Source organism: Fonsecaea nubica (assembly GCF_001646965.1).
Source record: "Fonsecaea nubica strain CBS 269.64 chromosome Unknown Scaff44, whole genome shotgun sequence".
NCBI classification, from domain to species: Eukaryota; Fungi; Ascomycota; class Eurotiomycetes; order Chaetothyriales; family Herpotrichiellaceae; genus Fonsecaea; species Fonsecaea nubica.
This window is the reverse complement of record NW_019173717.1, coordinates 221700-246745: the sequence shown is the minus strand read 5'-3', so window position 1 is coordinate 246745 and position 25046 is coordinate 221700. Positions and strand designations below refer to the sequence as shown.

The 25046-nt window shown below is 54.1% G+C and overlaps 11 protein-coding genes across 11 annotated transcripts; 2 read left to right on the top strand and 9 right to left on the bottom strand.

The window, feature by feature from the left end:
• Positions 1-129: 129 nt before the first annotated feature.
• On the bottom strand, positions 130-1301 carry AYO20_06826 (hypothetical protein; the record flags this gene model as incomplete). The annotated part of the gene is made up of 2 exons (XM_022645114.1): positions 130-937; positions 1039-1301. 2 exons carry the CDS (start codon positions 1299-1301, stop codon positions 130-132), a joined length of 1071 nt encoding a protein of 356 aa, XP_022499003.1.
• Positions 1302-1776: 475 nt separating this feature from the next.
• Positions 1777-3565, bottom strand: AYO20_06825 (hypothetical protein; the record flags this gene model as incomplete). The annotated part of the gene is made up of 5 exons (XM_022645113.1): positions 1777-2447; positions 2505-2638; positions 2691-2806; positions 2872-2952; positions 3017-3565. 5 exons carry the CDS (start codon positions 3563-3565, stop codon positions 1777-1779), a joined length of 1551 nt encoding a protein of 516 aa, XP_022499002.1.
• A 447-nt stretch (positions 3566-4012) lies between these two features.
• Positions 4013-6381, bottom strand: AYO20_06824 (hypothetical protein; the record flags this gene model as incomplete). Its single annotated transcript, XM_022645112.1, has 11 exons — positions 4013-4091; positions 4141-4363; positions 4419-4649; positions 4705-4744; positions 4800-5120; positions 5175-5299; positions 5353-5559; positions 5628-5832; positions 5886-5931; positions 5981-6274; positions 6332-6381. The coding sequence occupies 11 exons, from the start codon at positions 6379-6381 to the stop codon at positions 4013-4015; spliced, it is 1821 nt and encodes a 606-aa protein (XP_022499001.1).
• A 994-nt stretch (positions 6382-7375) lies between these two features.
• Positions 7376-8756, bottom strand: AYO20_06823 (hypothetical protein; the record flags this gene model as incomplete). Its single annotated transcript, XM_022645111.1, has 3 exons — positions 7376-7575; positions 7716-8562; positions 8703-8756. 3 exons carry the CDS (start codon positions 8754-8756, stop codon positions 7376-7378), a joined length of 1101 nt encoding a protein of 366 aa, XP_022499000.1.
• A 562-nt stretch (positions 8757-9318) lies between these two features.
• On the bottom strand, positions 9319-10275 carry AYO20_06822 (hypothetical protein; the record flags this gene model as incomplete). The annotated part of the gene is made up of 1 exon (XM_022645110.1): positions 9319-10275. One exon carries the CDS (start codon positions 10273-10275, stop codon positions 9319-9321), a length of 957 nt encoding a protein of 318 aa, XP_022498999.1.
• Positions 10276-11249: 974 nt separating this feature from the next.
• AYO20_06821 (hypothetical protein) lies at positions 11250-13436 on the bottom strand (the record flags this gene model as incomplete). Its single annotated transcript, XM_022645109.1, has 1 exon — positions 11250-13436. One exon carries the CDS (start codon positions 13434-13436, stop codon positions 11250-11252), a length of 2187 nt encoding a protein of 728 aa, XP_022498998.1.
• Positions 13437-15034: 1598 nt separating this feature from the next.
• On the bottom strand, positions 15035-16801 carry AYO20_06820 (hypothetical protein; the record flags this gene model as incomplete). Its single annotated transcript, XM_022645108.1, has 4 exons — positions 15035-15135; positions 15193-16489; positions 16547-16635; positions 16690-16801. 4 exons carry the CDS (start codon positions 16799-16801, stop codon positions 15035-15037), a joined length of 1599 nt encoding a protein of 532 aa, XP_022498997.1.
• Positions 16802-17993: 1192 nt separating this feature from the next.
• AYO20_06819 (hypothetical protein) lies at positions 17994-19623 on the top strand (the record flags this gene model as incomplete). Its single annotated transcript, XM_022645107.1, has 2 exons — positions 17994-18683; positions 18733-19623. 2 exons carry the CDS (start codon positions 17994-17996, stop codon positions 19621-19623), a joined length of 1581 nt encoding a protein of 526 aa, XP_022498996.1.
• A 739-nt stretch (positions 19624-20362) lies between these two features.
• Positions 20363-21387, top strand: AYO20_06818 (RdgB/HAM1 family non-canonical purine NTP pyrophosphatase; the record flags this gene model as incomplete). Its single annotated transcript, XM_022645106.1, has 5 exons — positions 20363-20581; positions 20689-20762; positions 20905-21086; positions 21175-21239; positions 21313-21387. The coding sequence occupies 5 exons, from the start codon at positions 20363-20365 to the stop codon at positions 21385-21387; spliced, it is 615 nt and encodes a 204-aa protein (XP_022498995.1).
• A 98-nt stretch (positions 21388-21485) lies between these two features.
• AYO20_06817 (hypothetical protein) lies at positions 21486-22067 on the bottom strand (the record flags this gene model as incomplete). Its single annotated transcript, XM_022645105.1, has 1 exon — positions 21486-22067. One exon carries the CDS (start codon positions 22065-22067, stop codon positions 21486-21488), a length of 582 nt encoding a protein of 193 aa, XP_022498994.1.
• A 499-nt stretch (positions 22068-22566) lies between these two features.
• Positions 22567-24921, bottom strand: AYO20_06816 (hypothetical protein; the record flags this gene model as incomplete). Its single annotated transcript, XM_022645104.1, has 5 exons — positions 22567-23606; positions 23662-24200; positions 24267-24566; positions 24624-24718; positions 24772-24921. 5 exons carry the CDS (start codon positions 24919-24921, stop codon positions 22567-22569), a joined length of 2124 nt encoding a protein of 707 aa, XP_022498993.1.
• Positions 24922-25046: the final 125 nt, after the last annotated feature.

Sequence of the window (25046 nt, the reverse complement as noted above, 5' to 3'; positions counted from 1 at the left end):
TTTTTTTTTTTTTTTTGTGCCGGCGAGGCAGCCACAGAGGTGAACAAGGGGTGGGGCGTCGGAAGGCGCAGATGTGGAGAAGGGACAGATGCAATGTTGCAGCAAGTGGGGGAGGGGAGTGCGGGTCATCTAAGTCTCGTCGACGACGCGGTCCACCCACTCGACCAGCGCGGCGCGAAACTCGTCAAACTTCTCGCTCATGACCCAGTGGCCGCAGTCAAAGTCGCGCAGTTCGAATCTGGGGAAGAAGCGGCCGATGACGGGCAAGGTGTCGTCGGCGACGTAGTGGCTCTTCGTGCCCCGGGCGATCAAGGTGGGGCCCTTGTATTTGTGCGTGTCCGGGTCCTTGAAGGGGAAGTCGGCTAGGTTCGGGAGGGATTTGGCGAGCGTGTGTAGCGGGATGCGGAAGCGTAGTTCCGTCGCGTCGTGCTTGTCCCTGTCCTTGCGTGCGCCGTGGTGCTGGTGCGAGGAGTGCGCGGGGCCGCCGCCGCCGCCGCCGCCTGCTCCTCCCGGCTGGACGACGGGCATCTTGACCAGGTTCGTCAGGAGGAATTGGCGGATCGCCAGGTCCGGCTCGTACTTTGCGAGGATCTTGTCCGCGTCGCTCTGTCTCTTGGGCCGCGGTCTCATCTCGTCAATCTCCCTCATCGCGTCCAGATACTTGCTAAAGTCCCCCCGCAGGGCCGCGTCCACGGGCGCGTTGTCCACCGGCACCAGCGCCGAGTATCTCTCCGGTTGGCGCAGGGCCAGCGTCATGGCGACCTTGGCACCCATCGAGTGGCCGACCAGTGTTGGGGAGGGGATTTTGTGCGTGTCGAGGAAATGCTCCACGTCCCGCGCCATGGCCGTGTACGTGTGCACGGGCGAGTGAGGCGAGTCGCCATGGTTGCGGAGGTCGATGGTGTAGACGGGCCGCGAGAGGTCTTTGGCTAGCGCTCTATACCAACGAGTATCAGATCAGAAAGTTTCCTCAAACGTGCACACCTGCGACGAACTGTCAAGGGGGGAAAGGTGTGTGGGTGTGAGGTGCTTCCTTACTTACTCAGAGTCCGGTTGTTGCGCTGCGACCCGAACAGCCCGTGCATGATGATGATGGGACCCGGTCCCTTTGTCGCCGTCTTGTCGGGTGGATTGTGCCGGTGGAACGCCAGATCCACGACGTCGTCACCGCCGCCGTCGTGCCGGTGCTTTTCATGACGGAGGCGGGTGCTCGTGGGGGAGGTGGTCGAGACGTGTCGACGCCGCGAGGGTAGACAGGTGCGTCGCGGCAGGGCGGGTCTGAGCTGCGGTATTCGGGGCATTGAGTCGCACAAAGGAAAAAAATAAGAGATGAGATGGGTTTGCGTATCGGTTTATTATTGCCTTGGAGGGGACTGTCTCATGCTTGTGGGGAGCTACTTGTATGTGATCGATTGATTGAAGAAGAGGGTAGAAGCTGGTGTTTTTGGTACATACATAAGCACCATGAGGTACGTGACTGTGACTGACTGTAGATTTACACGGGCGACCAAAAAAGAAGGGAGCGAAATCGGGCGGTGCGATGACGTCAGGGGTTCCGAGCCTTGCGGTGCCTCTTGGTGGCAGCCTCGTCAGGTTCCAGCTGAGATGCTGAACTACTTGTGTGACAATATCCGCGCATGAGGCCGAATGAGAGGGTTGCTAAAAGCCCGATGCTGCTTTTACATCTGTACTGGAATTGTTGTAGAGGTTCGCTTGGTTTCCGAATGATGCTGCGCAGGACAATTCCCAGCGGCAGATGTCAGAATCGAAACCCCATCACACCTTGCCTTGCTCGACAGACTCCACAGTCTCCTTTTGGTGTGGCCCTGGATCTTTGCTTCTGGCGGGTAAGTCCTCGTCAAATCTCGCGTCCTCCCCCTCGGACTCAAACGGGTTGGATTCGATGTTCAGGTCGGTACCCAGGTCCTTGCGCACGGCTTGTCTCCGGCGCTCCCGGATCCGGGTCGCCTCCTCCTCCGACAGTGTGACCCCAAACAGCCCCAGGGCCTGCTGGACCTCGTCGAGGGTCGTGCGGGCTTTGCGTCGCGCCTTTGCGCCGCCCCATTCGATTTCCTCGCGAAGCCGCTCATTTCCAGAGTCCATGATGGCGAGGAAGTTGTCGCGCACGCCCCGCAACGCCGAGATGATCTCGTCCGCAATCATCTCCTTGAACGCACGCATGCTGACGTTGGCGTTGTCCTGGGCGATGTATGCGCTGGATTCCCGCGACTCGGTCACGTGTCGCAGTATCTCGACCAGGTTGGATACCCCTGGCCGCCGTTGAGGATCGAAAGATATGCCCGGCTCTGAATCCGTCACGGCGCCTCGGAGCTTCGCGTGTATCTCCTCTGGGCTGTCAGTCACCAGGATTCGAGATTTGGGATCCGGATCAGACTTGGACATCTTCTGCTCTGGGCGCTTCAGGGACATGACCCGTTTGGCTGGGGCTGTGATATTGGTCAGTACCCCCAATGGGTGAAAGAGTCGATTTGGGGGACCCTTACATATTACCGGCCAAGGTATTCGGAAGACATTCCCACCTGCAGATTCCCTGACCAGGGCGTTGAAACCCCGGGCCAATGTCCGCGTAAACTCAATGTGCTGTAGTTGATCCTCCCCCACGGGCACAATGGATGGTCTGTCGAACAGTCAGCGGCAACACTACCAACCAGAGCAAGAATCCCACTAACTGATAGAGCAATATATCGGCAGCTTGGAGGACGGGGTACGAAAACAGGCCGAGCTTGAGCTTCGCTGTGGCTTCGTCGCTTTCGAGGGTGGCATTTTCGGGCAAGTTCAACTTGCTCTATAAGTTACAGTTTCAGTCCTCAATCCGTCGCGGCTAAACATGTGGAGCGGTTCTGCGCGTACCTTCCACTGAGTCATTCTGGACAGGTACCCTGTCGAGGCAATGGTACTCAAAATCCACATCAACGACGCATGCTGCGGGACCTGTCGTTCGATTTCAGCGGACGAGGAACCCCCACAAACATTTGGGGACGCACGACGGCCTTACATCGGACTGGAAGAACAGCGTCGTGTTCCTGTTGTTGTTCAGGCCCAGAGCCAGGAGGGCCGCGTACGACTCCTTGCGCAGACGTAGACGCTCGGACGCCGGCGTCTCGGCCGTCAGGGCGTGCAGGTCGACGACGGAAAAGTACTGCTCGTAGCGGTAATGCATGGCGAATTTCGGGTCGGTCGACTGGTCGTGCAGGCGCTTCCACTGCCGCAGCGCCCCGAGGTAGTTGCCCAGGTGAGGCACGCCCGTGGGCTGGATCCCGGAAAACGCTCGTCGGATGCTGCTGGACGACGGCGACATGCGCGCCCAGTGCTGCTCTATCTCGTCTTTGCCGTCATCATTATCCTCCTGCCCCGCCGTTCTTCCTTTGGCAGAGCCATCGCGCGCTGTCTCTTCGACGGACCTCCGGGGTGGCCTCCCCTCGCCCAGGGACACCCTCTTCACCGAAGCAAGCTGTGGCTGCTCGTGGTTGCTGAGGTTGCGGCGGAACTGGATCTTCCGGGGACAATGAAGCCTCACTGACGCATGCGCGAGGCCTCGGGGCATTTCACAGAACAAAGGAGTGTACGCGTCCCCAAACAGAAACGCCGAGTGGAAATACAGGTATAGGAATAATACTAAATTTACATGTCCAGAGGAGGACGAGGAAAAAGCGGTTGTCTTTCAGAGCAAAGGACAAAGCTCGCAACAGTCAGGCGACGGATCAATAAAATACCGCGTTTCCACATTAGGATGGTCTAGAGGCGCCGCTTTTGGAACTTGATTGGATCCACAGCTATGGATTGTGCCAAGACTATATTTTCCGTACCCGGATAACAAGTACTCCGTACATACGAGGAATGTATACGCCAGTCTTCGCTCAAGCATGACACAACCCACTTGTCAGGTTGGATTCTGCTGTATGTCACAAGCACGAGCTGGCCACAGCAATCACCCTGGATGAAGAGGTCAGGGCTTCTTTGCCAACAACACCATACCAGCCACGGCTGCTTGTCAGGGCATCCTTCCTCCATCGTAGGCTTTTGACCATCTTTCTTTGATCAGATCCGCAGCCTTCTCGCCAATTCCGTACCTGCTACGCGTCAGTATCAGCCAATAACATCCTGGGGAAGTCATCATACGCAGGCATCTGAGTGTGGCCACCGTGCAGAGTAGGCATCACGCTGGTATCAGCCACACGGAGGCCTTTGACTCCGCGGACCTGAAGTTTTTCATCAAGAACAGCCATCTTGTCGCCATCCCGCCCCATCTTGCATGTCCCTGCGGCGTGATAGCATGTGGTGGCCTCTTTTCGAATATAAGGCTCCCATTCTTCCCGTTTCGTGTAAGCATGATGTGTCAGGTCTGGACATGTGGTCAGCATTATGCTCCTGGTCACGGGTGGCTCCGTTGTACACACCTGACGGCCACGACCCTTTCACAATCTCTTGTTTGGCAACCTTGTTCAGGTTCATGACAATCTCATTGCCGAGCCTGCAGCCCTCGGACAGAACCAGCATGTCGAGCGGGTCGGCGAGATAGTTGCAGTCCACCACCGGGTTTTCTAGAGGGTCTTTGGACTTCAGAGTCACCGTCCCCCTTGACCGGGGTGAGAATAGCTCCGTGATCATGGCGAAGGCATGCTTCTTGTCTAAAGGTAGTCGGTCAGACGTCGTGGCTGCACCCACTTACGCTCTGAAACTCACCGATGGGGAACTGATCATATTGCTTGGGCCCACCGTACAGCTTTTGACCTTGGTCAGCAGGATACAGAAGCTCGAATGATGTGCGGAGAGCTCACCTCAGTGGTGAAAAACTCAATGTTTGGCTGCTTGGTAGTCAACCCCATCGGGTCACGGCCAGGCTCCCTCTTTGCTTCCTTCCAGAGTGGTTCATCTTTTAGGCGATCATCGAGCCTTGCAAAGGCGAAAGCGCCAAAGGGGAATGTGGAGAGGATCCCCTCCTTTTTCTCCTTGTATAGCATATATGCAGCCATGGCAGCGTCACCGTGATACCTGGCCAAAGGATTAGTTGGTGAAATCGCAGTCATGCAGAACGTCGCGTACACAAGATGGTCGTTGGTCAGTCCTTCCTTGGTGACTTCGTAAAAAGCAAACACAATCTGCATCGAGTCAGCCATGACAGGCTCTCTCGCTCGAAAGGAGACACGGCCTACAAGATGATCCAGCAAGTTCTTCCCAACTCCCGGGGAGTCGACTAGACATTGGATGCCCAACTTTACCAACTCAGCCTTGGGACCAATTCCTGAGCGGAGAAGGATGGCCGGGGAACAATATGCGCCTTTCAGACATTAGCTGTTGTCATCGGATACCCTGGGTAGATCCGGCATTCACCTCCAGAGACAATGATCTCCTTTGTGGCCCTGACTTCTCTGGCAGTGCCATCCTTGCCGACGAGCACCACGCTTGTGGCATGTAGTTCACCATTCTTCTCCTCGAAGTTGATTTTGTCGACGACCGTGTCAAGCAGGAGGTCAATATTGGTCTTGTGTTGATCGTTGGTGACAAAGTCGGCTCCGGTAGTTCTGATGCCCTTGTGGACTTTGCAAGCCAGGGTCAGCTTCCCATCTACATCTACAACAGCAACTCCGTAGATGCGTCGTACGTACCAGTCCGGGGCACGTGGCCACAGCCATGCGGAGTCTCGCCATTGCTGAACATGTCGTGGACCAACGGGAAGCCCATGTCTTCCATGCTTTCCAGTAACAGGTTCGAAATGGGCGCGAGATCGTGCGGCTCGGTGTGGAGCGGGCCGTCGTAACCGTGGGCTTTCTCGTCGGTTTGAAACCACGGTTTGGGATGGAACGTCTCGGCCTTCACATCATCATCAGCTGGCATGTCGTTGTTCCTGGGTAGGATCCCCCAACCTTGCGCATGTACTTGAAGAAATCATCTCCGGACCACCCTGGAAGACTGACTCAGTGAGTCGGACGCTCCGAACCGCAGTATTTGGGAGCCTTACTTCCAGTCGTCATAGTCTTGCTTGTTGCCTCTGATGCAGAGGGTTCCATTGACACCACTAGACCCTCCCAGGAATTTTCCCCGGCTCAGCTTGACTTGTCTGCCGTTGACGCCGTCCATGGGCGGGGTGACCAGATTCCAGTCGAGGTCCGAGTCAAAGTTCTTGGACCAGCCGCCCGTCATGTGGACGTTCTCGAGATCTTTGTTGTGAGGGCCTGCCTCGACGACGAGGATCCGCGCGTTGGCATCTTCGGCGACTCTGCCCGCGACGACACAGCCTGCCGTGCCTCCGCCGCTACGATGACACAGTTAGCGGACAGGAGCACGTCAGTCTCAACGACAGTATACTGACCACACGATGAAGTCGTAGTCGTTGTCAGCGACTATCCGGCCTGGAGACATGGTGAATGCTGGATGGGATGGCTGACAAGGAGACAAGAGACCAGCAGAAGTTCATGCATCAAGAACCACAAGACTGCGTCGTCTGTACTCGGTCTGTGTGTCTCATATTGACATCCCCCAGTGACCCTGTGGAATTATTCCACGCAAACGCCCAGGGTTCCGGCGACTGGCACCCGTATCGAGTAGCCATGTGAGACTAAACCCGCAACCCAGCGCACCATGGGTCAAAGTGTGGGATGGGTGGGAGGGATCCATTGGGCCGATGCACGAAGGTTTTCACCCCGCAAAAGAACCAGCTGAGGGCTGACTAGGAGATACGTGGAGATGCTAGATGAAGATGCAGTAAAGTCGACGTGGGATTTGATGTGGAGATGGTTCATTCCGACTTGCTAAGAAGGTGTCGAGGCGCAGATGCTGGTTGATGCGCGGAACAAATTCCCTCCTTCTTCGGAGTCATTCATTTGCCCCTTTTTGCCATGGACCATCGAATCGTCTATGCGATGGATCAGCCAGCCTTGTGGTAAATATTACTACTGTTACCACCATATGATATATGATGGAGAGCAAGTAGTCGAGGGAGAAGAAGAAGATAGTATCGACCATCAAATGCCTATTACCTAACAAGGATATCATCCGAGCCTGTATTCTGCAATCTACTGTTTCCTACTTTGGATGGTATGGACGAACACTCTATTACCGGCGCCTTTCCGTCCCACCTGGATGGAGTAGGAGAGAGAACCAGACTGGACGAGTATGAGTACTAGTATCAGTCATGTTACATCCCTATAGCCACTATTAGAGGTGATCACTGTATTCAGAGTACATGGCGAGATAGGCATGTGTTGTAGGTACGTTCATGCAGGGCACTCAGTGTCGCTCCGCCGAATGTATCACTGCTACATGAGCCTTCATTGTACATCTATCTATACACAAGAGTATCCCCAGCCCTCTCAGAGCGCAATAAGGTGCGAATGCGAATAGCCAGTCCACCTCCTTACCAGGGATCCTCAGTCGTCCTGCTCTTCTCCCGAACCTCGCTCATGCCGATACCCTCACGCCTATGTCCCTGTCTCTCGAGTAGATCAAGCAGATCATTCTTCTTGCCCGCTGTCTTGTTGAACCCAAACAGCCGCAGCTTGCTATCGAGTTCTTTCTCGAGAGAGGTGAAGTCGTGGTCCATCTTGGATGCAACATCTGAAAAAGCAAGACATGTCAGCAAAGCCACAGGCAAACCACAGACGCACAGTAACCAGTCCACAGTAGCCAAAGGGGTAAAAACAATGGTGTAATGGTGTAATGGTGCAAAGGCATGAACATGTCTCTTCCAGACTTACCAAGACCTTCCCAACCCCATAGATTCGCTTTCATGCCTACTCCATAAAACTGCCATTTTCTCACAAACGCCAACCACGTCTCGACCACTTCTGGATGTCCATCGTACACGGTGATCAACCTCTTCATTGTAATTCTCTCAAAATTCTCTTGCGCCTTTTTATTCACAAAGTTGCTCTTGAGGACCGTCCATCGCTCGATCTTCTTCGGCAGGGGCGTCGGTCCCCGACAGGGCAGCGATAGGTAGTACGCGGCACGGACGCAGAAGTCGGCGAAAAACTCGAGGTTGCGAGTGCTGAAGGAGCGGAGCTGAAGCTGGCACACTGGGATCCCGTGGGTGACAGGATGGTAGAGCGGAGTGCGGTATGCGGCAAGGACATTGGGTGGTACGTTGGGTCTTGCATTTTCATCTCTGGGTGCCGCGGTCGCATTCTCAGACGAAGAGAGCTGCGGCGTGGATGGCGAGTCCCTTGTAGCTTTTGGAGTTCGCTTTGCGGGCGATTGTGATTGTGTTATATCCTGGGCTTGAGCCTCCGACACCACGTCCGCCCTCTGCTTGGACCGGTGTGTTGAAGTCGGCGTATGCTTGGGCTTAGCCGTCGCTGCCGCCGAGTCGTCTTCTCTACCGCTCTCTTGGACCGGAGCTCTCCCTTCCTCGTAGGCATCCTGGATTTTGTATGACCCGATCTCCGGAGTTGGGAAGCCTGCTGTGATATCAACAGGCCCCGTCTCTATCGATTTGTCTCTGCTGTTCTTTTCAGGTCGCGGCGCATGCGAGCAAAAGGCCTGCACCGATCGTTGCCGATGGGCTGGCGCAGAAAGACGGGGTCGAAGCGGAACGGTGGTGGTCTGGACATCGAACACACAAGTCAGTCAATCGTGAACATGTTCAGAACAGCTCCAGAGCGCTGCTGCTGCTATCATCTGAAAGGATCTTCCTGGGGCACAGCTTCTCTCCGCCATGTTGGCGATGTGAGGATCTCGCATACCTTCTGGGGACGGCATGCTTCAATAGCTATGCGGAGACATCGTGGCGTCGACATCCTTTTCGTCGTCCTTTGAGGACTTGTGCCGCGGCAGAGATCCTCTGACCAGACTCAGAACCTCCCGCTGCGAGTGTCCTCTCTGAAAATCCGCTGTGATATTGTCCGTGCTTTGACACTCCCGAGCATTGACTGGGGGACAAGACGCGCGAAGCGGATGCGACTTCAGGAAAAGTTTCAATGGTTTTCGGAGCCACCAAGAAAATCCCCGAGCACCGTGCGCCGCTTTAACAGGCCATTGCCAGACTTGGGCCATATTACGAGGTATAGAATTATAATTTACAACAACCAGTCGAGTCGATAAGAAATGCATATGGAAAGGTTAGATTCGGACCTCCTTAATGACGATAAGCTTGCAGATGCTCAAGCGTCTCTAATAATCCGTGATAAGCTGTAGGCGAGGCAACATGAGGCAAGACTTTGCGAGATTCTCTCGAGTAATATTTGCATCCCACGCAGCATCCGCTTGAAGAAGAAAGCAAGGTGTATTCAGTCACACTCGTTTCCTCCAGGCTCTCCTACCGTTGATGAGCAGAGTAGTATAAGTTCCAACTCTCAACCGCTAGTCATCAGCCAAAGACCCCAGGAGAGTGGCACTGGGTACGAAAAAGGTCGTCCCCGTCAACGGCGTCGAGTAGTCCAGAATGCGATCGTGCAACCCAGGCGGCGAACCCACAAACATCCGGTCCAGCATCTGCTCAATGACCCACAGCTTTCTCGAATAGCCGATGAAATAGGTGCCATACTCGCCTTTCCCGGGTGTGCCAAAGGGCATGTTGTCTCTCAAAATCGATAACTCGGCTCCGTCGTCCCCCGAGATGTTGGCTAGTTGCTTGTGAGCTTTTTGCTTGTCCTCGGCGACGTCGTCCAACTCGATGTTGTCGAGTTTCGTGCGCCCAATGATTGCCTCTTGCTTCTCCGTGGACAAGCCTCGCCACCTGCTCAAGTCGTGCACATACTTTTGCACGACGACGTAGCTGCCGCCTGCGGAGCCTGCGTCGTCTGCCTCCGTCACCAGGACCGAGTCGTCGACCGCAGCGCCCACAGGGTTCGCCGTCCCGTCCACGAAACCCAGAAGATCGCGAACGTCAAAGTACCGGAACCCCACGGTGTCATCCTCGACCTTGACACTGTCGCCCAAGCGATCCATCAGCTGGCGCTCGAACTCGAAGCACAGGTCGCGGCGCTGAGCCCGAATGTGAAACAGCAGGTCCCCAGGCGTGGAAACCGCCGTGTGGACTTTTCCAGAAATGGTGGGAAAGGGGTGCAGCTCGGCCGGTCTGGGAACCCCGGGCAATAGACTGTCCCAGACATTGCTGCCAATGCCGACTGTGCACGCAAAGGCGGCATCCAGATCTCGAATAGCAACGTTCTTGGAGAGGTCGTCCACACTGGCCAGCGTCGAGCGCACCGTCTTGACGGCATCGCGCTTGTCAGTCAAGGAAACGACGAGGAAGGTTGCCGACTGGGTGAGCGGTGCATCGACTCGCTGGGGTGCTATGGGCGTACGGCGGCTCATCTTGTTTCTCGGTGTCGTCGTGGACAATCCCGCGACTTGTGCTTGATCGAGTAGAGATTGTGCAAAAGGCTTTCGGGTGGTGTGATCAGTCATGGAAGGCCTCAGCTCTATGCCTCTGCCCAATGTCGCTCGTGTAGTCAGGCTCCGTGCCTCGATAGTCGAATACCTCGAAACGCAGTATCTCAGGATGCCGCAACCGACGCCTCGGGTGAGCCTGTTCGTATTCATGCCACAACAAACGAGTCAGAACAAGACCACTTCAATCCTGCCTCGACGCTGACCAATATAATAATGCAGGTACCTCGTAGAGCTGCAGAGGGCTGGCTTACTTTGTCCCGACGGCCATTGGTTGCAGGCGCGTGAAAGATCATCCTGGCGCAGGCTGGCGCTGCCACCCAGCTGCGTTGATGTCTGATGATGACTCAGCCTGCATCGCATGGAACCTCGCGCGAGACGAAGCGAGGCCCGTGGCGTGAGATCTTCGTCAATATAACCATACAAGTACTTGTACGGACCCAGTACAGCATGTGGGATTGAATCGACTGACATCCCAGACCCAAAGGGCCGAGACGAGCATTCTCATTGCATTGCTGCTAAACTATCTATGGGCTTGTTGTCGAGCCACTTTCAGCTCCTCCCACATAATAGTCTCCATTACTGTCATACAATCCCATATCGTCATTAAAAAAAAAAGGGCATAATCACAATTCGTAAACTCTTGACATCATAGCAAAGTTGTCTCTGCAGTTGTGCCATGGCGTGGTCCGAGCACATGAGGCTCGTCCGGTCCAGGTCAGGCACCAAGAGCCCGAGCACAACTGCAGCGGAGCGTCCGTCCGCTACCAGCCTCGATGAATCCAACGGTCCGGTGGTATCACCAAGATTTTTCCCTGAAAAGAAAAACATAGGACATGAAGAGTTAGTCCACTCAGCCATCTGTGGACGAGCGGGTATCAACCAAGTTCATTAACACATCAAAAGCGTGAAGTAAGGCTGCGACCCAGAGAAGGTCGACGGGAATGGCCAGTGGAAGTGGTCGCGTTCGCCGACTTTCCACCAATCTTTCCAAATCCTTGAAGGATATCGACACCCTCGTCATTGTCATCCGAGTTGTCGTTGTCGAATGACTTGAAGTCAAACAGATCATCTTGTGTATCGAAGAGGGAGCCATGCGAAGCGGAAGCTTTCAATGGCGACCCACTTTGTGTAGCTCGTACGCGGGGATGCAGAAGAGAGCTCCGGGTTGGGGTTTTGGTGTTGCGATTCTGGGCACTGCCAAGCACATCCGTTAGGATATTGGTAGAAGTTGCTGATCGACCATAGGTTGGGCGAGAGACAGATCCCTTCAATGGTGACGAGGCACATAATGGTGTGCCTGGGGTAAAACCAAGCGCCGGATCAGAAAAGATTTCAAAAGATTCCTCGGTATAGGCTGACGATGGCGCCAGACTCGTCCACCGGAGAGGACTGTATGTTGCCTCTTCTAGCAAAAAGAGTCCAGAGCTTTTGATCGGTGAGTTGGCAAACTCGCGCATTGCTTTGCGATGCAGGAGAAGCTGCGTGTTTGGAGACACTGAAGGAGGAGGGCGTGCGGGTTTCTTGAAGATAACAGCAGGAGTCACCGGATTCTGGTTCACCGCTGGGCTGACACGAACGGGGGACGACAACTGAGCACCCTCCGCCGTGGATGGCCGGAATCTCCCATGGCTCGGGGTCAGATCATGCGAGGAGCTTCTGATTCGCACAATCTCCTCTTCGGCGCGACCTCTCTTCTTCCTCATAGGCTCAATGTCCAGTTCCGAGGTGAGCATCACGGTATTCTTGTTCGGCCGCAGAGCAGACGACTCAATGGACGAAAAGTATCCGCTGTCATCGTTCTTGGTAAGACTTGGGTTCTGTCGATGAGATACAGATTGGCGCGGCTGTCGTGTGGGCGGCGAAGAGATCGCGCGTTGATGATGAGGCGCAACCACGGGTGGCGAAGAATTAATGGCATCTGGGGGAGACGACTTTGGAGCCGTGACGGCGCCGGTGTCTTCAAATTCCGCAGTCTCATGCTCGTTCAGAGCGGGGTCTGAGGCGGGAAGAGTGGCATCTGATGAGAGTTCCGGAAGGGCAGGAGCTGTCTGAGGGCGGGGTGGTTCGCTGGATTGACCAAGGAAGGGGTTCGGTGCGAGCGCGTCCGAGAGCTGCTGGGCAATCTTCTGAGGCTCGGGACGCATCGCATTGGCATTAATCGTCATGTGGGTGATATTGGCCCCTCTGCGATTTCTATCCTTGATGAACTGCGACTCCATCCCTGGCTCAATGACCCAATAGCTTCCCTTTCCGGCATCGCCCTTGGGCCTCTCTTGCTTAGTGAAAGCTTTGTGCAAAGATAGGTTATGTCTGATACTGTTATGCCAGCTTTGCTTGGTGTCTTCTCGGTAATAGGTGAATGTAGTCGAGATCCAGTCGTAGATTTGCGCCAAAGTTAGCCGCCGATTTGGTGCTCTAAGGATAGCCATTCCGATCATCTGAGCATAGCTGTAGGCAGGTTTATTTCCATCATCCTCGACCGGAGGCATATCTTCCGGGTTAGGTAGCTGGAAGACGGATTCATCTTCCTGTCGAGGCTTCTTGAAAGGGCGGTCGTTGGTCATCTGCGCTTCCGAGTATGATCGTTTTAGGGGCTGCTTGCGGACGTATGAGGGCTCTGGAAAGTCAACGAAATTATCTTGCGTAGTTGGCATCCCGAAGTTTTCCTGGTCATATGAATCAAGTTTTATGTCGAAGGTGGTAAACATCGGCTGTGCCATTTGGACAGGACGATACTGCTGGCTGGATGGAATAGCATGTCTCTTCGCCGGCGAGTCAGTGTACATATGGTTTGCCGTCATAGGCGGAGGGATCGCAACATAGTTGAGGTCTCCGTAGTAAGGTGGCTGAGGAGATAAGGGTGTGCTCTTGAGAGGGGATAACTGTTGGCCTGGTGCCATTGGGGCACTGAGGATGACCTCTGGGCGTGGGTGAGCGGCTGGCGGGTTTCTGAGTGGCTGCAAAGGCATAGCCGAAGGTTGCAGACGCGGTCGATTTCGGCTGAGATGTGAGATATTGTTCGACGGAAGCGGCATGGGATCCTGATAGATCTGTACAAAGGGATGTTGACGCGTCGAGGCCATGGCGAAAAGTGGTGTAGAGTATTCACAGATACAAGACAAGCCAAGTGTATGGGAAAAGTCGCGTGAAGCTAAAGTGCAGAGGTTCCATTAACCGACTTTTTGAGGTTGACGGCAGGGTGCGGCTGAGATGTGGTCCAGAGCCGACAACCCGGAGGAAACAGGCAACTGCCACTTTTTGAGAACGATCTCGAGCTGTGAGCAAGGGCGTCCAGAGGAATCAAATCTCAGGGCGAAGGAGGTGGATGGAGGTATGGGCGTGTCTGTGCGGGAGGGGCGCGGAAGATCGAGGCCGCAGTTGCAGCGCTCGTCGGAGTACCGAGGGGGTGCGGATGGTATGAATGCTGAACCGTCGAAAGGGATAGAAGTCGAGAGGTGAATCGCAGCTATCGAATCAATCGAGGCATTCCGTGAAGCTGGCGATGACTGGAGATCGTAAAGGGTAGCTTGTTTACCAGGTTATCGCGTAAAAAATCGATGTGAGAGTAAGCTGGTTCGTGGGAGGAGGCAGGCCAGTTCTTAAGAGGGGAACTGCAGGCAGAAAAAGAGGGCAGAGCAGGACCGGGTAAGAACAAAGTTCAAGAGCTCGGTGGAGGTGTGGGTGAGAGGAGTTCGACCTTTGAGCCGGGAATGCCAGGAATGACGCGGGCCTGGTGGGCTATTAGTGAGAGGCGTCGAGGGCGTGGGTTTGCGATGCGAGGTCTCGATGCAACTGACAGGTGACTGAGGCCAATGTGAAGACGCGAACCGTGATGGACCTTGACTTTAGGAGACTTTGGCGCTACGGACGCCTTGATTCTGAAGGGTTCGCAGTGGTCGGGGCCTGTGCTGCTGGACTTATCCACATCCAATCAATGGCATCTCGATTGGACTCGACTGACGTGGAATGCCCGTTGTCTGCCCACCTGGTGCCCTGGTTTGGTGTTGAGGGAGTGGCGCGAATCCCAGAGCTTGGGCGTGATTTGATTGGTGGAGGGAAGGACGCGTTTCAAGCGCGTCTTCCGGAGCGGAACAACTACTCTTCCGGGGTGCTACTCTAGCCGTGTTGCCGCTTTGTCTCACTTTCCCTTTCCAGAAACTTCACACTCATTTCCGCAGCATATTTCTTGCTTCTCTAGGAAATAGTAGCAGAGAACTCTCGTCTTCGGGTTGTCAATCCCGGGGCTATAGCTGTTCTTCCTTCATCAAGTCAAGCACTGCCACAATGGCTCATCTGAACTCTACCAAAAGGACAAACCCCTTGGGCTCAGGTTGATGTCATCTGGAGATGTTGGATCTTCTCATTTTTTTTTGATTGACATCTGTCATGGTTGTGGCTTGTGGTGATCATGTCACTCTGTTGAAATTCGTTTCTTCATCTACTCCAAATTGCTGTCATCGACATTTCCCGCAACATCTCCGAATATAACCGCCACGGTGGGCCCGTGTGTGTCCAGCTGAATGTCCAAATTTCAGACCCTTTTCAAAGTGCCTCCCATTTTATTGACCAACCCCGGGTTCCGGATTTTTCCTTTTTGACACCACTAGTGCCCCCCTCTTTTTTCTATGCAAAGACTCCCGTAAATGGTATTAGATGCTGCTCAATCGCTCAAAAAGCACAATCAGGGTTCGAGGAAGGTAAACAAGTTGGTGTGCAAGATGTTTAAAGCTCGATCGGCGTCGCGTTCTGCAATCACACAAGAGATGTTGATCTCACTAGCCCCTGCTCACCCTGTTAGCATTGACATACACCTCTCCAAACCATGATGGGTGCCCATACCTTGCGAGATCATTTCGATGTTCACATGATTCGAGCCCAGGGTCGAGAACATCTTTCCAGCAATGCCGATCATATTCTTCATCTGCTTCCCGACGAGACTGACAATCGCCATTTCCGGAATGATGTCCACAGTCCCAAAGTTTTGCAATTCCTCGATCGCGCCCCGAAGATCCTGATCCACGATCTGGTATTCGTCATCGCCTCCGCCCGTGTAGAGGGGCGCTTCCGAATGCAAGGCCATAGACATATTCACCTCGCTGGTGGAAATGACATCGACCGACAATCGCCACTTGTCGAGGGTGGCAAAGATTCCGGCGAAGAACCCATGGGACAATGCTCGTTTATTGGAGTGGATATTCATGACCAAGATCTTGTGCTTCATGGTAATTGCTGTCGGGCGCTTCGGCGTCTCACCCTCCGAGAGCTGGCTAGGGCTCCTCGAACGGAAGAGCGTGGGGTCGTGCCCTGCCGACTTGGAGGCCAGCTCTGACGGAGAATCTGGATAGACGATGGTGCCCCCTCCTCGTGGATTCATCACGTTCTTTATCCGAATAGGTATCCGTGCTCGGATGACCTGGTCCATGGTGGAAGGGTGAATGACCTCGGATCCGTAAAATGTGAGTTCAGCAGCCTCTGCTGGGCTTATCCGAGGAATCAGTTGCGCTGTCGGGACTTTGCGCGGGTCAGCCGTAAATATGCCATCCACTTCTTTCCATATTTGTAGCTCGTTGGCTCCTATGCCGACGGCAACGAGGGCGGCACACAGGTCGGTGTATCCTCGACCAACTGTCATCAACAAACCTCTCGGGATGGCGCCAAAGTATCCTGTAATTACGGGCACCACCCCAGAAGGGATGTCTTGGAGCCGTTTTGCCAAATTCGATGCCATGTTGTCGTAGAATTGCTGGTCCAGACCGTGGGAGACATTGAAATCAATCACGTCCGCCAGGTCGACGAACTCGGCGTCAATACCTCGGTCCTGCAGCAGTGCTGCCATGAAGTGACAGCTGAGCTTTTCGCCTGTGCTCATAACCTTGTCTCTGGATCTGGGACTCGTCTCGCCCAAAGTCTGGGCAGCCTCCAATATCCGCTCCACCAACGAACACTCATCTTCAAACCGTGCCCGTAACTGCGTCCGTATCTTCTCGGACTGTATGTACGTTTCAGCAGCCCCCAAGTGATCGGCCCGAACATCTTGGATTAACCGTTTGAAATCTTGGGATCGGTGGTTCTCTGCCTCGGCTGCCGCCCGCAACAGACGGTTCGTCGTGCCTGCGGCCTTGGTGCTGCTCGATCTCTAAATTTGGTCGATCAGTACATGCAAAACAGCGAGACCGACGGTGAGTATACGCACTGCTGAGCAGACTATTGCAACATCGGTGTCCAAGGAACAAGATTTGACGACATTGACAATATCCAAAGGGAATTTTCCAACACTAGTTCCTTGGGTGAGTCAGTGACGGCTTCCCAAACACGGCGTCCGATGATTACACATACCGCCAAATTTCAAGACATTAACTGGACGAGACCTTGGTGTACGGGTGCCATTGACCCCGTTGACGAGCGGGACCTCGGCGCGCACACCGTTAGAGAGAGAGGGCGTGGTCATTGTGAGGAGGGTGACTGTGGCAAGCAATGACTGAGAAACATAATACCGTCACTGAGACATACGAGAGACAGTGGAAGGAGTGTGGTAGCTAGTCAACAAACGAAAGTAAATATCATTCGAGAGCGAAGGGCTGTTTTAGAGGGAGAGCAGCAAGTTAGTGACTGGCATTGTATCCCACTGCCACAGCCGGAGACGATTCTGGGCCCGATTTTCGAAAAAGTCTCTCAGTTAGCACGAGAGTCAGGTCAGTCATAATACTCGATGCGGCAGAATTTTTGAAAATTCTGGAGGGGTCCTCGAGGCGGTGAGGTGAGCCCACTGTGCTCGGCTACACGTTCGGCGAATAATGTGGCGGCCAGAACCGTGGCGTCATTTCGTGTGTGGTTACCAGATTTAGTCAGGTACATTAGTTACTTAGTAGATACCTACTGGTAGGCACTCTTCCAGGTACCTGTACTTGTACCTATAGGTACCCTCTACATGTGATGGCCTAGGTCTACTGGATGTTGTCATTTTAACGGCCCTGATCCCATCCTTGGTGTCCTCCAATTCAACCTGCCAGCACGCCTTCTTGCTCGCCTAGAATGCAACCCAAGCGGCCAGACAAGGCTGAGTGAATCACCCCACTGATCTTGGGCGGCCGTGGCAGCCCTTCAGTCTCAGCCTGTCACCGTCAGCGCTTCGTTTCCAGGAATCAGGTAACGCCAAACAAAGACTGGGGGAATTAGTTGTTGCTGACATGGACAATTAAAGATAGAGTGACATTCCACGCCTATGCACGCCCTTATTGTTCCTCTTGCGCTTCCACCCGAGAATCCTCCTTAAACTCCCCTTGGCGATCAACGCGGCCCTCCCAATACCCCATTCGCCCACTTGTTCAGCCTGCTCGGACATTCCTTGTCCGCATACAAGTACACAACACACCCCAATTAAGCACTGCCACACGGAATTGAGGCGGAAAAGCTACTTTGTTGTCGTCTATTATTCGTTGTCCCTCTATGCGTTCGCTGCACTTCATCACTTCTGTGGAAAAAGATAAGGTTGTTAGTGGGCAGCAGGTAGCAGCCAGTGACAGGCACCGTTGAAGTGACCGATTGGGCTCGCCGGCAGCCTGATATCCCATCCCGCACAAGATGGAATCTTGTTAAGCCTCTCGCGCCATCTCTAATTCTATCATATCCCATGGGTCATGATGGCCACCGAAAATCGCGAACAATATCTAACTTGCCCCTTTTGCCGCTTCGGCACCCATGATTTTGACGCCCTCGAAAGGCACGTGCAACATCGGCATGGCGGCCAGCAGCCTGACCGTCAGCAACCCTACAATGCTGCACCTCAGCTGAGCGATGCTGATCTGGCTCAACTTCTTGCCTTTGAGGAAGCAGGCTTGCCTGCCGAACTGGCCCTACCAGACCGTCCCAATGTTCCTGCCCGTGATGAAAATGGGATGCCGGAAAGTGCAACGAATCCACCACAGCTCCCCTCAACTTCTCGAGCCGGAAAGGAAGAATCATGGGTACAATGTGTCTGTGGCGAACGCGTACATTTTCTCGAGCTCGATGCCCATTCCGACATGCATGCTCAGGAGAATATTTCCATGGATGAGGCCGATATACCTAGCAAAGACGTTGAGCTTTCGACCCTTCGGTCAACTGCCCAACGTCCCTTAGTCGATGTGTCCAACTCGTTCAGCACTCATATCCCAAAGTCTCTTCGAAACTATGGCCAACTTCCTGACAAACCGTCCCCTCCTCCTCCTCGCAGCGAAAAGAGGCGCGGTCCATCTCTCAAGGATATCTTCCTCGGCACTCCCGCGTCTCCTAAGAGGAAATCAGCTCTTTCGGCCGTCTCTTCCAAACTCGGGAAGACAAAACGGCTTGGAGTGAGTGTGGACCAAATCTAACGTTGAATAGTAAGCTAATCGTTTGCAGCGGTCGGAACTCGGTCCCTATGCTCACGAGCAGCAGATGCCGGGCTGGCTGCGCCGCATGCTCGAGGAGGGCGCCAAAGTCACGATCACTAACAGGATCGGCCCCGACGGCACGTTGATCAAGGTCGAAACCATTGCCAATGAGACGCCCAATCTCGTACCTGTACTCTCTCGGCTGTCTCAGCTGGACAGAACGGTCGAACGTGCATTCTATTGCAGTCCTCAAGTTCTCCATGTGTGCAAAATGCCAAGGGAAGGTGGCTTCTGCGGCTATCGCAATATTCAGATGCTGGTGTCCTACATCCAGGGTGCGGATGCTAATGGCGCAGAGAACTTCAGGGGAAGACTGCCATCTATACTGAAGGTTCAAGACATGATCGAAAACGCTTGGGACCTGGGCTTCAACTCTGGCGGACGTGTGGAAACTGGCGGCATCAGATTCACCCGCAAATACATTGGCACACCGGAGGCGCAAGCATTGTTCATGAGTCTCGATGTACCATGCGAGGCAACCGCGTACACCACTACAAAAGAGGTCGAGGGCTTCGAAACAATGCTTCTCGCTGTCTGCGAGTATTTCGACGACGACTCGACCAAAGCTAGCGTTGACAAAGTCGTTATTACGGACCAGCCGCCGATCTACTTTCAACATCATGGCCATTCCATGACCATCGTGGGGGTCGAGCAAAGGTTGAATGGTGTTGTCAACTTGGTCGTTTTCGATCCCATGTTCAACCCGAGCCCAGCACTCAAGAAACTCGCCTTTTCACGCAACACTACGTTCCGATGTGCTGAGCCTGAAAAGCTCTTGAAAGCTCACCGAAGGGGCGAGAGATACCTGGAGAAGTATAAGGACTTTGAGCTCTTGAAGTTGAAAACGAGGCAGTCATAACATGCGGGGAACATGACACACGGACTATCATTACCGAAGGGCACGGAACGCGAGCATTGTTAAACTCATTCATTGCGGCTTGGACATCTCCTACAAGGGCTTCTTTTGATATTGCATTGCAACTGGGACGATGGAGGAGTTTGTTAGAACAAATGACTACTTCGAAGGCTGACCGGCAGCATGGATGGATTAGGTATGACACAGTGGGGGCATCTCTAGAGGCCTATTGATAGGCTTCTTCAGCAAATTGGTATGAGCGTTCTGGTTTGTATGCTGTTGTTGCTCATTACTTGTTCTCGGACCAAATATTTGTTACTGGTGGAAGCTCAGAGTTCGACTTGCCTGGCTAGCTGTGGTTAGGATGTAGCCTCGTAGCCTTGTGGCCGCGCAGCCTTGCGCAGTTTGAGTCATTTCAAATTCTCGCTTTTGCTATCGCGCCGAATAGATGTGACACAAGATATACCGAATACAACCCGCTGCTCTCTACAGCACACATCTACAGTCTAGGAAATCAAGTCGAGCAAAGTGGACAGGTCTTCTTGGGTTCGTTTTGAACACTGGCACTTACATTGGACCCGCCAGTGAACACCTTTCGCTCATCCCTAGCATATGTTTTTTCTTTCTTTTTTCTCTCCAGCACAGAAAATTATACCACTACCAGATCACCTAGACCCTTTCACAAAGGATACCCTCTCTCCCGCCCTCCTATCTCTTTTCTTCGCAAGAGCAAAGATAGAACATGTCCCTGGCTCCAGCGTCCCAGGACCCGCAACCGGTATACCAACGGCCCAAGGTCCTGAACTTCATCACCGGCAACGCCAACAAGCTGGCCGAAGTCCGCGCGATCCTCGGCGACGTGGCCGGCCTGGAGCTGCAGAGCCGCAATGTCGAGGGCGCCGAGATCCAGGGTACCATTGAGGAGGTCGCGAGGGACAAGGCCTCGAGGGCCGCGAGGGCGGTGAGTGTCTTCTCATGAATGATTATAGTCCACTTAATGGATGAAATATTCTACATTGGATCTTGTGTCTGCGGAAGGTGCATGCTAACAGCCCGTGCACCGGCTAGGTGAATGGCCCAGTCCTCACGGAAGACACGGCGCTGGAGTTCCAGGCCCTCAAAGGGTTACCCGGGCCTTATATGTGAGCTCACACTCCCCTGAAACGTGCCATTGAACAGAATCCCCAGACGAACCAGTCACTGTCCTCTTCATCACCCCTTCTCCTGCACAGAGCATTGTTACCTTCTTCGGCAACGACTAACGCTGTACCTCCTCCACCATAGCAAATACTTCCTCCAGGCCCTCGGTCACGACGGTCTCAACAAGATGCTCGCCGCATACGAAGATAAGACCGCCTTCGCGGTTTGTACGTTTGCGTACTGTGCAGGACCTGGCCATGAGCCGATTCTGTTCCAGGGCCGATGTCAGGGAAAGATCGTGCCGGCCAGAGGGCCTCCAATTTTTGGTATGCGAACTTCCCCTTGCGAAAATGGTTCCATGTGAAGCCTGCGTGCAATTTGCAGTGGGTAATTTCTGACCGCGAACTCTAATAGGCTGGGATGCCGTCTTCGAGTTCGAGGATGGTCAGACATACGCCGAGATGGAGAAGGAGAAGAAAGTATGTACCCCTTCGACCTCGGCCCCCCTTGTCCTTGTAATGGGCGACATGGCTAACCACATTCCTGGCGTAGAACTTGATCTCGCATCGGGGCAAGGCTCTGGCCAAACTGAAAGCCTGGCTGGCTGGGGGTGAGCTGGAGCCGTAGCCATAACTGCCTGACACAAATAGAATCGTAGACTTTTGTGACGTGGGTCATCCAAGAATAAAGGAATCCCCAGTCGAACTGATGCCATCCCACTGCCCCTAACCCTCGTTCCCATTCGTAGTATGATCTTTAATCCAGTTCTTCACCCACTGCAGAATGCGCTCGGCATTCTCATCGATGTCGTCTGCATTCACGCTTTTGAGTTCAACGACCCTGCCATCTTCCTCCTCTCCCCATCCCTCTTTGGCCTCCTCGGTCACAACGCCAAAGATCTCGGCGTCCATGTTCTCCTGCACTTTGGCATCTTTGTAGCCTCGCGCCATGAGGCGGTCGTAGAGGACACTCGTCTCTTCACACCTCAGCACGACCACGAGGTCGACCCAGCGCACGGCGAACCCAGCGGTGGAATGCCAATCAATGACCCATCCACCTTCGCCTTCGCCGTCGGAAATGTCTTTCTCCACCTCGTCCATGAGTTTGTCATCGTCCACGATCAGAGTCTGCAGATCTTCATCGTAGCCGGAGTGGCAGGAGCGGGACTTGACGAGGTCGTTGATCGAGAGGTGCTTGAGGTTAATGGTGGGCGTGGAGGACGAGGCTAGACTGAGGAGTTGTGTGCATGTGGTGGTCTTGCCGACGCCGGGAGTGCCTGTTATGATGATGTTGGGAAGAGTGCGCATTTTGTGGCACTTTCGACCAGAATGCAGAAGTCGGAGTAGGGTACAGGTAGAGAGGTCAGGTCTTCAGGCCAGGGTTTCTTGTGTTCAGAATCCTTTGTCAACCTGTGCCGCCAAAAAATATTTATTCAATACATAAGAAAATGCGGGCGACGAGTAGCGCTGGTGGTGCGGGACGTGGATGGGGTCGAAGGGTCTTTCCGCACCCAACCAGCAACAAAGCGAAGGCCTTCATAATTAGCTACCGAGCAATAGCCCGTTCCATTCCTCTACATACGTACGTACCTCCACAGATTGCCACGATACATACAATTCTGGACGTGAGCGAACTCAACCACGCGCCACATCCCTTCTGACGCAAACCACCTCCAATCGTTCAAGAACTGGCACTCAATCAGTCGATTGCTGGTAAGGGACACTCATTCTGGGCGTCTCGTGTAGCTATGAAGTACTCATTCGAGTCTGCCATAGTCCACCTCCACAAGCCTTTTTAGAGTCCTTACTAGCCGCGATTCACGCCGTCGCCGCCGTCACCGACCAGCTCAAAGTCCACGAGGTTGAACAGACTGGGGTCGAGGACAAAGTCATTGACGGCAGCCTCCAGAGAACCCCAACCACCGCCATGTGCATTGTCCAAGCCCCCATGCTTGGAACCATATTGTACCGGTGACGTCTGCACGTCGTCCATAAAGGCACCGGCAAGCAGGGGACAGCCTTCCACGATGCGAGCCAGGGTCCTCCTCATCCTGGCGGTGATATGAAAATGCGGCTGAAGGTCTTTCAGCATCTCATCCAGCAATCGAAGCCACCGAAGGTCGTTCTCGTCTATGGAAGAGTGCTCGGCCCCCAAGATGTTGGAGATTAAGACGGTCGCCGCCACGTACAGATTGTCCAGCATCACAGAAGGCGTCTTTTCCACCCCGAAAATCTGTCCGTAGGTGATACCCAACTGGGCAATCTTCAGCGCGTTGTGATGCACAAGCTGCCTGGAAGATTCGGCGGTCCAATTGCGAAGGACTGGGGGTTGGTCCTTGCCGTCGCTTTGTTTGCGCTTCCGGTGGCTTGAGATGGGAAGAGAATGTAACAGCATCTGCACCCGTAGGTACTGCATATGCAGACCATACGCCACGGCGTCAAGAGCAGAGACGTTGTCATAATCAAGGGCAATGTCTGCGGGCACTGACGAATACCACCTGCGCAACCTGCCGTCGAGTTCTGACAGTCGATTCAGAGTGCCTGCCTGTATAAGCGAGTCCTTGTCGAGGATGGTCGTAATCTCGGCGATCAATACACACAAGTCAAACCACGCCCTCAGAGTCAGATTGTCAGATACATGGTCGGCATACGAGGACAGAGACGGGCCCAGCATGGCTATGTGACTTGGACGTCCCAGGTACATGCTCCAAAGGGTCTCGTAGACGAAGCAGCCCAACGTCACGGAGCCGCGGAACCTCGCTCCATGGACGTTCGAGGCATCTTGGTCACCGCTCTTACTCCAAGCATGGTGTAGACCCAGGTCAACCACGAGCCGACAAGCGATACCTAGTACTTTGATCAGGGTCGCTGACACACGATGATGAGGGAAAGGAGACCTCACCACAGTACATCCAGCCAACTCGGTCGCGTCCTTCAGTCATCTCGTAGTCACTGAGGAGCAGCATACCCTGCAGCGTCGCCACATTTGGATCTTCCAACTCTGACACGATTTCCGACTTTGCACGCATCGCATAGCTGGATCCCAACGCGCGGACCGCAACCGAAGTACTCAAGCGCGCGCTGCACGCCATCATGGAGTTTTCCAGAAACCGGGAGTAATGCTGGGATCGCAAGCCTCGCGCTCGGTGGGACAAAAAGAGCTCGGGGTGAATGATGGTGACTGAAAGGGTCTGGAAGTTGCAGTAGTTGTTGAACAGGAGGGTTTTTAGGCGATCCGAGTCCATGTCAATCTGGGTCCCTGGAGCATGGATACCCGACACACTTTTCACCACATCAGAAGGCGACGACACATGGAGTTGGCATGACGGGCCAAAGTATATGCCAGATTCCTCGGAAACCTCGCCCTCGCCATTGACTCCAGAGTGAACTCGAGGCGTGTGGCTTCGCCGTTGCCTTTCATTGTCGGCGGGGCCCGGTTGCCTTGACAAGTCAGCACTTCACACAGCTTTGGGAGGCAATGCAAACAAGGCATGAAGAGCGACGCACTCAGCAGAAGACTGTTGACCTTGATTGGCTCGAGGGGACTCATGACTGTTTGTGCTTGGCTGCACGACTGCCGATGAGGCTCGCTGAGCGGCGATCAGAGTCGCGTCTTGTGGCCCCCGTATATCGTCAAGGCTGGGTCTGGTGGTTGCAGCCGCAGCTGTCGGCGATTTCAACAGTGGCGCACTCTCTCCCTGACTACTGCCAAGCGATGTATTGCCATCGGGAACGATTTGGCGGATCAGAACGTCCAGCGATCGGATCTGCTCCTGAAGTGCAGCAATGTGCTCGCGAGAACCGTGCCTGAGAACCAAGTGTCAGCTCATCGAGCTCAGCCATGCCAAAATCCACCTAACACACTTTCTACGGTCCGAGAACTGGCTGACGCGACAGTCAATGTCGGAAATGCGGCATGCGCTACACGTAGACCCGGTAGGAAGGCGTTGAATATCACACTAGGTTGAAGATGAGTTCGTATTCTCCAAATAGGAAGCTATTCGTCACTAACTCGAATCTTGCGCTGACGACAGCTGTGGCAAGCTAGCGAAGCGCGAGGCCGCGCTGAGGGAGATATCTTCTGTCGCTTGGTGCCTGGAGCGTCTTCGTCTGGCAGAGCTGACGCTGCTCGTCGCGACGCAAGTACCTCGCCTGCTTGCATCTGATACCGAACGTATATTGGAACGAGCCGTGAGAACTCAGTCAAGGAAAGGAGTGTTCACAGACAACGTGCAGCATGATATATCCCGTCTGGAAGTCCCAAATTGACCGGCCTAGATTCTTGGC